Source organism: Xiphias gladius, chromosome 10 (assembly GCF_016859285.1).
Source record: "Xiphias gladius isolate SHS-SW01 ecotype Sanya breed wild chromosome 10, ASM1685928v1, whole genome shotgun sequence".
Classification (NCBI taxonomy): Eukaryota; Metazoa; Chordata; class Actinopteri; order Istiophoriformes; family Xiphiidae; genus Xiphias; species Xiphias gladius.
Window position 1 is genome coordinate 23559476 of NC_053409.1, and position 12115 is coordinate 23571590.

At 42.2% G+C, this 12115-nt stretch overlaps 1 protein-coding gene across 1 annotated transcript in view; it reads left to right on the top strand.

Annotated features, from left to right (window-relative positions):
- The window catches only part of ky (kyphoscoliosis peptidase), a 6943-nt gene extending 1917 nt beyond the window's left edge, over window positions 1-5026 (top strand). The window contains exons 3-7 of the mRNA XM_040136458.1: window positions 480-594; window positions 746-863; window positions 2248-2439; window positions 2717-2907; window positions 3210-5026. Coding sequence (XP_039992392.1) covers window positions 480-594; window positions 746-863; window positions 2248-2439; window positions 2717-2907; window positions 3210-4537 — 1944 coding nt within the window. The 3' untranslated portion in view covers window positions 4538-5026. The remainder of the gene's footprint in view (window positions 1-479; window positions 595-745; window positions 864-2247; window positions 2440-2716; window positions 2908-3209) is intronic.
- Window positions 5027-12115: the final 7089 nt, after the last annotated feature.

The window sequence follows — 12115 nt, forward strand, 5'->3', positions numbered from 1 at the left end:
GATTAGTCTGGAAATGCAACCCAAATAGGAGGACATCTGCAGCAGGATAAAACGGAGCCAAAGCCAAATAAAAGCAACAAAAACAAAACCACAACAGACTGGGTCTTTGTGTTCCTGAGCTCTGCCGGAAAAGCATTGAGGAATGATAACATCTACTCATCTACTGCAACAAAACCATAACAAATACCACGGCTCTCAGGTAGCACTCACATCCTTGAGTATGGACGGTAACCCGGTTTGTTCAATACACTGAATGATACTAAAGAAGGCTGGCAAATAGGAGGATGCTGTAAGATGATTGGGGCCAAAAAAAATAAAAATAAAATCTGTGGCAGTGGTCTACATAAAGTTTTTGATTCTGGCTGAATGTGACAACATGAAGACTCTATCTTTGAATACTTTAATTACCTATAAAAACTGTTAATCTAACAGTGAATGTCTTTGTGTGTGTGTGTGTGTGTGTGTGTGGCGTGTTGCAGCTGAAGGAAAAGTGTGTATATGATGTGAAGATGATAGTAAAGAGCATCACACGAGGGGCCAGAAATGAGCTGGAGAGGCTTCGTGCCATCTGGGTCTGGCTGTGCCACAACATCGGTGGGTTTACGGAACTATATATACTTGCATATAAACCCTAGCATTCTGTAATATGCAATTATGGATTTTCGGATTGGTAGTCTATTTGTGTTAAAGAGCAGATGTCCTATTTATACCTTGTTTTGGAATAAAAGGAATGTTGTCTTCATAGAGTACGACGTGAACGGCTACCTTGGCCGCACGGAGAAGTTGAGCTCCCCAGAGGAGGTGATAGCGGCCGGTCGGGGTGTGTGCTGCGGCTACTCCAACCTCTGTACAGAGATGTGCAGGTAAACACAGCAAAGCTGCAAACTTTAGATCTTTAAATAAAATACACTAAAAACACTAGGGAAAGTAGCCGTTCCAAAACCACTACAAATCATCTATACTTTAAATTACTGGTGACCATTTTCCAAACCAAACAACTGAGTAGGGCTGTTACTATTTTCCAGGCAGCTTTATTTTTCACCCATTGTCGGCTGCTACTCCTTGTGTTAGAAACTTACAGAACTTCCATGTTGGTATTTTGAAAAAAAATAAAGGCAGACATAGTTTCCGCCGAGACTGATTTCAATTTGCAAGTTAAATTAGAAAGTTTCTGCTGGTAAAAACTGCATTAATTATTGTTTTTGGTCACTTGGTGGCAGCAGAAAAAGCTATAAACACAACACTGACATATTATTGCCTTATTCAGTTGTTATGGCTAACATATTATAAATTTATTTGACATTGTTTTATACATCCATTATTATATTTATTACTGTAATGTATTATAATTGTTATCATAATTATTATAATTACTATTCAATTGTAATTGGACATTGACCAAAGACACATGCTCACAACTATAAGTTTGATATTCACTTTTTGTTTAGCTCTGTTTAGGTGTCCAACCAATACTTGAGGGAAACATCTGGCTCTAAAGCTGCTAAATGCTCCACCGTGTTCACCAGCTAGTTACTAACTTTGTCTGTCTGCTGAGCAGGTAGTATACAGTGGGTCTACTGCCAGCCGCAGCTGAGACCTTATTTCAGCTGCAGCTGGAAAAAAAAAAAAAAAAAAGAGCAGATGTCCTATTTACACCTGAAGTTATTGAGCCAGAAAACTAAACTAATGAGCTAAAAGATGCTCAAATAACCTGCAGATTGGGAACAGAAGAGTTGGGTGATAACTGTCTGTTTGTCATCTACAGTATGTGTTCAACACTACAATGCCCCCTTCCATACAATATCTCACACAGCATTCATTCTGAATTCTTCTGAAAGCGCTTTTGTTACTGTGTTGGTTTGCCTTCTTTTGCCTCGGTGAGATTTTCATCATTCATTTTTTTTCCACTGTGGAAAATATAAAAATACAGTCACATGAACTTACTGTATACCAAGAGAAACATACAGCAATACATTGTTATTCGGGTTTTTCAGTCATCTAGAGACTTGAGTATACGCTCAAACACAGTAAGTGCTCTTTCTATTCCCATTCTTCTTTCCAATATTGTGCTGCATTCTGCTTCCCTGATCCCTTGTGCATTCGAGCTAGACATTTCCAGTATAAATAATGTGCACTGAATGGACTGAATTAAAGCCCTACAGCAAAACAGCAACCTGAGCTTCACGTTAAGGACATGTGAAATAAAACAAAAAGGCAGTGAATGCCCTGTTTGGTTTGTATTTACAGAGAAGTAGGCATCGGGTGCCAAGAAGTGCCAGGCCACAGTAAGGGCATCGGGTACCGTCCGGGCCAGAGCCTCAGGAATGTGAAATCCGATCACCTGTGGAACGCTGTGCTTCTAGGAGGACAGTGGTTCCTCTTGGACGCCTGTTGGGGAGCAGGACGTGTAGATATCGAACATGAAAGCTTCGTCAAAAGGTTTGAAAAGGGAGGCACAATTCCATCGTGTTCATCGTTCAGTGATGATATCATTTTAGAAGGAAATTTTTCTGTGAAATCAGTCCAAAATGGGAATTTGAAGCCAAATCTGAGCGTTTATCATCTTTTTTATTTTCATCGCAAACAAATCTATGAAAGCACAACATCATTGCAATTGTGAGAAATTTGTCAGTTTGATCTTTTATTTTCACACACCAAAGACCGGCAGCGAGTTGAGTGTCAAACCAGTCTGCTGTCTCCATCTGTTGCCTCCAAGGTTCGATGATTTCTATTTCCTAACGGACCCAGAGGAGTTCATTGATTCGCACTTCCCCGATGAAGAGAAGTGGCAGCTCCTGGACACACCCATACCCCTAGAGGAGTTTGAAAGGAGGGTCTTCAAGACCTCAGCCTTCTTCACCATGGGGCTCAGGCTGATTCAGCCTCATCACTTTCACATCGTCACAGGTCCACCCTCCGTTTCTCGGATTTTACTCGGGAGTGCAGATGTATCAGTCCTCCTTTTCAAAATTGTTTTGAAAATTAGATTATTTAAATATCATTTAGGTTTTGTCCAAGACTGAGAAAGTGCTTGTTATTGTTTAAGACACTTGTAAAACAGTTTCAGTTTAGGAAATTAGAATTTTGCCAACACGTTTCCAATCAGTGTCATTTTTCTCTTTCCAGAGAAAGAAACGGATTTTACTATTTTGAAAATAAAAAAAATAATTGCTTTTATTTTAAAATTCCCCTTTTGATTTCCTCCGTAGATGGAGGCGAGGCAAACGTGTCCCTCGGCTTCTCCAGACCTGCCACTTTTACCTATGAGATCACACAGCACCAGGACCTCCTCCACTGTGGAGCTTCAGAGCAGAAAGAATCCAGTAGCTCTTCCTTCGGCCTCCTAACGGTCTCCCATCGTAGCATGAAGCTGCAGCTCCTGCCTCCTGCAAGCGGCACATATGACGTGAAGGTGTTTGCTAGACCTGAAGCAGCCATCACACCTCTGATTTGGGTCTGCTCCTTCACAGTCGAGTGTCAGACGCCCCGGGCCATGGAGGAGATCCCAGAAAACCCCTTTTTGTCTTGGGGCCTGCAGCCTGTTGCAGGATCTCTGGGCATTGCAGGCAGCAGCCTGGGTAGTGAGGTTACTGAAGTGGAAGAAGGCGTCTTTGAGCTAGCGTTGAAGACGTCCAGGCCTCTGATGGTCCTGTGTGAACTGGTCCACCCGGAGCTGGACGCTGCTGTAGCCAAGCGCTGCCTGGCTACTCAGATTCAACCTGATGTTCTGACCTGCCACATCCTGTGCCCCTTGCGTGGCTTCTACCGCCTGTCAGTGTTTGTGCGGGACTATGAGAAAACAGAAGTCAAGGTCCAGAATGCTGCAAACTTCCTGTTGCACTGCAAAGGGAAGGTAGTCGGACTGGATGAGCTCTTCCCTCCTAACTTAGGCTCGGTGTGCGGTCCGGGGACCCGAACATCAGAGGCGGGGCTGTCCAAATTCAGCCATACAATGGCGTTGGTGAGCACGCAGCACGGCAAGTGCAACATCACCTTCCACAACCAGCGGGACCTTGAGCTTCACACTGTGCTCGGCAGAGAAGAGAACAACACAGCCGCCTTTCCGCTTTCACGCCACCTCTTCTGCACATACACAGATAGCAAGGTGACGGTGAGTGTCAGCCTACCTGATGCTGGGGTGTATCGGCTGGGCCTGTATGCCAGGATCGCCCCCGGTGGAGATTTCAACCCCATGTGTGACTTTGTTCTGAGGAACAGCTGCGATCAGCCGGGGCCTCCGTTCCCCTGCGTCTACTCAGCCTGGAGGAAGGGCTGTGTGCTTTTTGAGCCTCGTGTGGGCCTGCTGGAGCCCCTCACCTGGGTCCGCTTCAGGGTGAGGATCCCCGCGGCCCAGAGGGTGAGCGTGGTGGGAGAGGCGCGAACTGATCTGAAACTGAACAAGAGCAGAGTCTGGGAGGGGGAGGTTTTCAGTGGAAACGGTCTCCGACAATTGAAATTGGCCGCCTCCTCGGGGGAGTCCAGTGACATGGCTGTTTTGATGACTTTTGACATCAAGCAGTTGGAGAGAGAAGTGTGAAATCAAAAGGCTGGCGGAGACCAGATGGATAGTTCTCTGAATATCGCTGTTCACTGCCTAATGAAGTTAGTGATATGGACTAATGCGAATCAGACTGGGGTTGAAAATATTTGCAAATAATCCAAACTGTGAGCCATTATCTTTCAGGTGTAACTGCATCAACATATTACAGAGGGAGCCAGGTTACTGCCAGTCGTAACAAAGGTGTATGAAAATTATTTTTGATCCTGTGAATGTGTGAAACTGTAGCAATGAAGTGATACAAATGCAATACCAAGCGTACCTGGCATTTTTTGGGGAGCTTCTGAAAGCTATTATTTGAACCAGGTAGTATTCAGTATTAAAAAACCTTTCAAGATTTAAAACGGTGCTCAGCTGTGGTGCTAAGCCATGATATCATACTGATCAAGAGTGCATTTGTTGCTTATTATTATGTTATGTGCGAGTAAATTTGCATTAGGAAATGATGGTTGTCAAAAGGCGTGCAATAAAAATATACGATGAAAACAATATCTAAATCTGGAGGACTTTTCTTTTTTTTTTTTCTTTCAACAGTCACGGTTGCACAACAACATTGCAATTTTATTTTTCACAGTAACAGTATTAACCAGGTAACAGTATTAACCAGGTAACTTATCCATTATCTTTAAACATTTGTTTGGGTTCCAAGTATAGCTTTAAATTGCTAAAATGTAAAATGTTGTTACGGGTTGTCCTGCTGGCCTAAGGGTTAAGGCGCCTTAAACCACATCCTACTTTCCTACTTTAATCAGGTTCACCTCCAAAATGGTCATGCAGCTGTACCAGCACCTCTCTAAAACAGTTTCAACAAAAACCGGACATTATAACCTTCATGACGGCAGGATTTATTGCCCCACAGTCCAGCAAAAGTGAACAAAACCAGCACTGTATATGACACTATTGTTGCAGTGACCTAGGCCCACTCAGCGGGCTTTGGCAGACGCCGGTGAGAGTGATGAGTGTTTACATGTGGCTGTCATAATAGCCCACAAATAGCCTGAGCTCACTGCCTCAGTAAAAATACAACAATAGCAGGGCGGGGAGGAGAAAAAGGGCAGTTAATGGTGGAAGTGATATGGTAGAGTGTGTTTAAGTGTATCTGGGTAGGGTGGGTGGGTGGGGGGGGTCTTGCCTTGAGTCGCAGGGGAGAAACTGGCGACGCAGTGGTGACAGGAGAGAGGCAAGGAAACGCTGATGTCAGAGGTTAGCCATGTGGAGGACCGTATCTGCCTGGCAACAATACAAGGACACGCACACAAACACACACAGACTTTATCTTCCTTTCTTTTAAAACACACACAGACACAAACACACACACACTCGGCATCAGGAAATGGAGGGCTAAAACTTTGCTCCATGCATGTGGGGCAGGATTCCTAACATTCTCTCAGCACTTTCAGCTGCCATTTCTCTTTGTGCGTTAATAGCCGAGCCATAAAACACACACAAGCTCTGCAGACATTTTCTGTTTAGTCTACCTCCCCGCCTCCTCTGTCGGTGCTGATACAGGGTTTGGATGCACAGAGTGAACCAAATTCGTCTCACCAAGTGACAAACCCACTACTATGCTGAACTGGCTGCATGTGCGTCTGCTGACATCTGCGAGCGAAACACCTACCACATAACCAAAGTACGGCCACAGAATTTACACTTTCGAGTGAAATTTAAATGACTGAATGTTGCGTTAAGTGATAAAAGAAGAAACACTGATCAACCATATAAATATTTAATGGATTACGAGGTGCAATAAATACAACAATTAGATTATAAAAGCATCAGTCACAGGAAAAAAACAGAAGTTACAGTAGTTCAGTGCAAATGCAATTCGGATTGCTCACATTCTGTGAACATAATCAAAACAAATTGTGGAAGTCAGATTGGCACTTTTGAAGTAAGTTTTTTTTCTCTCTTTTTTTTTTTCTTTCAACAGTCACGGTTGCACAACAACATTGCAATTTTATTTTTCACAGCAACAGTATTAACCAGGTAATAGAGGCCCATCCATTATCTTTAAACATTTGTTTGGGTTCCAAGTATAGCTTTAAATTGCTAAAATGTAAAATGTTGTTACGGGTTGTCCTGCTGGCCTAAGGGTTAAGGCGCCTTAAACCACATCCTACTTTCCTACTTTAATCAGGTTCACCTCCAAAATGGTCATGCAGCTGTACCAGCACCTCTCTAAAACAGTTTCAACAAAAACCGGACATTATAACCTTCATGACGGCAGGATTTATTGCCCCACAGTCCAGCAAAAGTGAACAAAACCAGCACTGTATATGACACTATTGTTGCAGTGACCTAGGCCCACTCAGCGGGCTTTGGCAGACGCCGGTGAGAGTGATGAGTGTTTACATGTGGCTGTCATAATAGCCCACAAATAGCCTGAGCTCACTGCCTCAGTAAAAATACAACAATAGCAGGGCGGGGAGGAGAAAAAGGGCAGTTAATGGTGGAAGTGATATGGTAGAGTGTGTTTAAGTGCATCTGGGTAGGGTGGGTGGGTGGGGGGGGGTCTTGCCTTGAGTCGCAGGGGAGAAACTGGCGACGCAGTGGTGACAGGAGAGAGGCAAGGAAACGCTGATGTCAGAGGTTAGCCATGTGGAGGACCGTATCTGCCTGGCAACAATACAAGGACACGCACACAAACACACACAGACTTTATCTTCCTTTCTTTTAAAACACACACAGACACAAACACACACACACACTCGGCATCAGGAAATGGAGGGCTAAAACTTTGCTCCATGCATGTGGGGCAGGATTCCTAACATTCTCTCAGCACTTTCAGCTGCCATTTCTCTTTGTGCGTTAATAGCCGAGCCATAAAACACACACAAGCTCTGCAGACATTTTCTGTTTAGTCTACCTCCCCGCCTCCTCTGTCGGTGCTGATACAGGGTTTGGATGCACAGAGTGAACCAAATTCGTCTCACCAAGTGACAAACCCACTACTATGCTGAACTGGCTGCATGTGCGTCTGCTGACATCTGCGAGCGAAACACCTACCACATAACCAAAGTACGGCCACAGAATTTACACTTTCGAGTGAAATTTAAATGACTGAATGTTGCGTTAAGTGATAAAAGAAGAAACACTGATCAACCATATAAATATTTAATGGATTACGAGGTGCAATAAATACAACAATTAGATTATAAAAGCATCAGTCACAGGAAAAAAACAGAAGTTACAGTAGTTCAGTGCAAATGCAATTCGGATTGCTCACATTCTGTGAACATAATCAAAACAAATTGTGGAAGTCAGATTGGCACTTTTGAAGTAAGTTTTTTTTCTCTTTTTTTTTCCATCTTCTCACAATAGACCATAAGAAGTTATTTTTTTCCTTGTACTTTGGACGGCCTGTATATAGGGGATAAGAAATGAGCCCTTTGCTTTTTTTCCCAGATCTAAGTCTGCCATCATGACATCAAACTCCTCCTAACTTCAATCGTTAGTGTTGCTTGACACGAGTAACATCCTTTTTTTTTTTTTTTTTTAATATATACACACGGCTGTGCAGCCAGCCAGTATTTGGCTACAGACAGAAGATTTTAACCACAATTTCACCCCCATCATCTTCTATAACACTTGGGTTTGATGGGGCAAATATGTAATCTCAGGTACGGAAATAATAAGTACACCTGAGAAACCTCCTCTCCCTGTCTGTGAGGACTGTTGGGTGAAGAGCCTGTGATTCCTTTTTAACCTTGATAGGACAGAACAGCCCAAACAATTAATCAGTCCCCTGAGGGCTGAGAAATATTTGGTCAGTTAAAAATCCATTTCCAAGCCGCCTTTCTCCAATAAGCACAAAAATACCATAAAAATACCAACTTCTTCAAGAAGCGCATACATTCCACATTGTTGGCCCCTTTGAACAGTGGAGCCAATCTCAAAACTAGAAAAAGAACAAAACCCCCTCACACTGCGTTATCACATTGCAGTACGAGAACATCACATTTCCTCCACTTCACCATAAAACCAATTAACACCAAACTTTGTTTTTGTCCTATAACTTCAGCTACAAAATTGCTAGCCCCCACATACAGGATGAAGACACCAGGGTGCTCAGTCTGCCAGAGAGTTGTGTAGCAGTCACACTGAGAGGCATGTGGAGGGCTCTTTGGTCCCCCAATGTGCAATAAGTAGGGGCGACCCAACTTTAGTCACAAACTCAACCCTTGTTTTTGTTTTTTTTGTCTTTACTCTGATACAAAACATGTAGGCTTTGTATCCCATCTAGGACTGAGCTTAAAGAGAGACACATTTCCATTTCCCATTATTTTAGATATTATTGATTTTAAAGGATTATGGAAAAAAGTGCGGTTTTCCTTCTAGTGTCTTTACATTTTCATTAAATAAATCAACTGTATTTGGTCTGTTACTCATATAATAAACTAAAATAAACCACCAAGAAATGTACCACTGTGAAAATAAATAACTTTTAAGTCTCAGAACTGTGATGCCCGGCCTGTATTCCAACATCTTTTTGGTTAGTTTGCAAGAATACCTGAATCGTCCTTAGCCCTCCAGTGGCCTTCCCCTGTGTGAGCTCATCTACTTTACCCTCTGGCTTGGTTAAAACACATTGCTTCAAAGAATGACTCCATGGATTCCTTTCACCAACACTGCTGAAGGACGGATCCTTGCCTGACAACACCTCCTCCCCCTGTGACAGGGAGAAGGATGGAGCTCTGAATGCAGCTTTAATCTCTGCTTTTTCTTAGCTATAGCCAAGGCACTGCTGGATCAGAGAAACCTGACATCTCACAACCAATCAGATTCTCTTTGAGTTTTTTTTTTCTACAAAAAAAATTGCATCTGCTTTTGCCTTTTGTAGCTTGTGCGAGGAGAGACATTTTGCTTGCATCTAGAATGTTCAATTCACAGTCTTACAAAAATACAATTTGCTGTTTCGAGGTAATTCAAATTCTAAGCAGATATGTAAAATAAATGCAATAATTTCCTCTTTGTTGTACCAGTTTGGTGAAAGGCAATTTCGTCAGAATATATGTGGTGTCATATTCACGACATCTCAATACATGCAAAATAGTATAGACATACTGGTAGTAGTAGTCGTGTATATATGTGTTAGTGGTAATTTGATTTAAATATCACAAACATCTTACATAACCCTCAACTCTTTAAGGACTATTTTTTGATCTCTTAGCCAGGAATGTTTTCAGTTGCGCTGCTCTTTGACATGTGGAGCAGGTTTCAATTTGTGGCACCTTCGGTCTTCCATACATCAGCCTCACAGCTATTTTACTGTCAATCAAAGTAAGCCTCTGCAGTATTACATAACTATAAAAGACAGCAACTGTTGCTCAAAACAGACGGCTTTAGAGAGTGCACCTCTGAATCACTAAACAGAGGATCCAGCTTAAACAAGAGTTATCATTTTGTCGACAAAGGATTTATGTTACATATTATCCTGCTCTTAAAAACAAGCAATGTAATCTGTTTGTATTTTGTTCTATCAGTCATTTGAAAGTGGAGGTAATGCTTTTTTTTTTTTCAAGTAGCATCTCATTTTGCAACAAAACCCTTCACTTGCTTTTATGGTGTTATTTGAGATACAAGCACTCAAAGCCAGCATCCAGCAGACCACAGAATACAAGCTGTGAGAGACTGAGAATTTAGCAGCTCGTTTGTTTGCTCAGCTTTGTCCTTAAAGAGCTATTTGAGGGTACTGTAAGTAGAATATATAAAAAACACAAGGTACAATTGCACTTCTTTTATAGAGCGAAAGAGAAGACCGAACGAGAGATGTTCATGGAATGAGTAACTAGCAGTAAGCTCCTCCTCTCCACGTGAACCCCTCCTTTGCTGGCTATCTGGAACATGCCAGGGTAATACATGTTAGAGGCATACTTCATTGCTATGTTATATGCTATTCTATGCAAGGCTTTATTCTTCTAAAAGACAGTGGCACATCTAGCATAAGATGGTATGGCTTGTTCGGATCAAAGTAGACTCTAACGAGAGGACGGATGGGGCCAGCAGTGTCAGGTTGAGTTCAGGTTTAGGATTATTTGAATCTGCGCAGATGCCATCTGGGGGAAAATAATTTGCTAACAATGTTTTCACTGTCTGCCTGCCAGCTGAAAACAAAATTATCGATTATTTAAAGTTTTACTGGCTGTTGACAGTGCTGTCAGACAGACATGTAAAATATGACATACCCAGCATTACGAATGGCAACCCAAATACTCTGAGGTCGCCACTGATTTAAAAATATCTGTTTGGATAAGAATCTAACAACAGTGAATAGGTGTTCACCTCACTAGGAAGCACCCCCCCCCTGCTCTCTAATTCCTCTGAATTAGACTATGGACTTAAAATATGCTCTTGGCCGAAACGCCCTTCCTCTCTTATGGTGAAAGTCTCTCGGTGCTCATTATTGAGTACAGGCAATGTTCTGGTACAGTGCACAAAAGCCAATGTCATATATCATACAATTGTAGTAGCAGCGTTATGTGCACACTTCTATGTGCATTTAAGTGTTCCTCTGTCAGTATCTAGTCACTCAGGACAAACCAGCACCACTTTACCCAAAGATTGTTAATTAGTCTGCGTGTTCCACTGCTGACCCCATAGTGAATGAAAGCCATCAAATCTCCAGACATTGTAGCAGGGTTCCTATACATCTACAGCTTCCAAATTCCACGTTTACCACGCTTTCCGGTTTTTCGGCCTGTTCAGTTAGAAATCACAATTTAAAATTGAACTGGGTCTTAAACCCAAATATGCAGCTGTTTTCCACAGAAATTACTGACATTTTCCTACAACGTTATAGAACTTCAAAACCTGTGTGGGAACCCTGATAAGAGGAAGACATGCATAGAACATTAGTGTGACACATGATCGCAAAGCAAATAGTAGCATAAGTACTCATTTAAACAGAACATTAAGTCTGATTCTGTGTAACCTCACATCATTGTTACAAAGCCTTACACCTTTCACTAAAGGCTCTACTCATGTTTACCCAAACCTAACAAAAGTTTCCCCAGATCATTTAGATTTCCCCTTGTCCTACCCAAATGTAGTGACCCAAAATATAAAAAAAACAAACAAAAAAAAAAAAAACAATAGGACGTTCACACTTATAACAAATGTAACAACTAACTTTTTGACCAAACAGTGAAATGATTGATCGACACCTGGCTGCAGTGAGGCATAGTTTAACTCTCTGTGTCTACCTAGTTCCTCACTGTTAACTAGCAGCATTATAATGAACAGAATACAGTGCTTTAAGGGAAAAGTTTCTGGTGGACATGTAACTTAAGTGATTCGGGATGTTTATACAACACTTTGCTGCAGGAACTTTAGTCTTCTTTTTAGCACTTTCATTAGATTCTCTTTAGGAGTCTTAAAATAAAGTACTGGGGTGGCATATAGCTATGTGATTAATGGCATCATTCATCAGTTGGCTGCAGCCAACAGGCTGTCCAATGTTTACAGCTATATGGCCAAGCGCTCCCTCTGCTGCAGCACGGCACGCAGACAAGCTAACAGGTGGGACATGGATTGGGTGACAACAGAGGAGGAGCGATT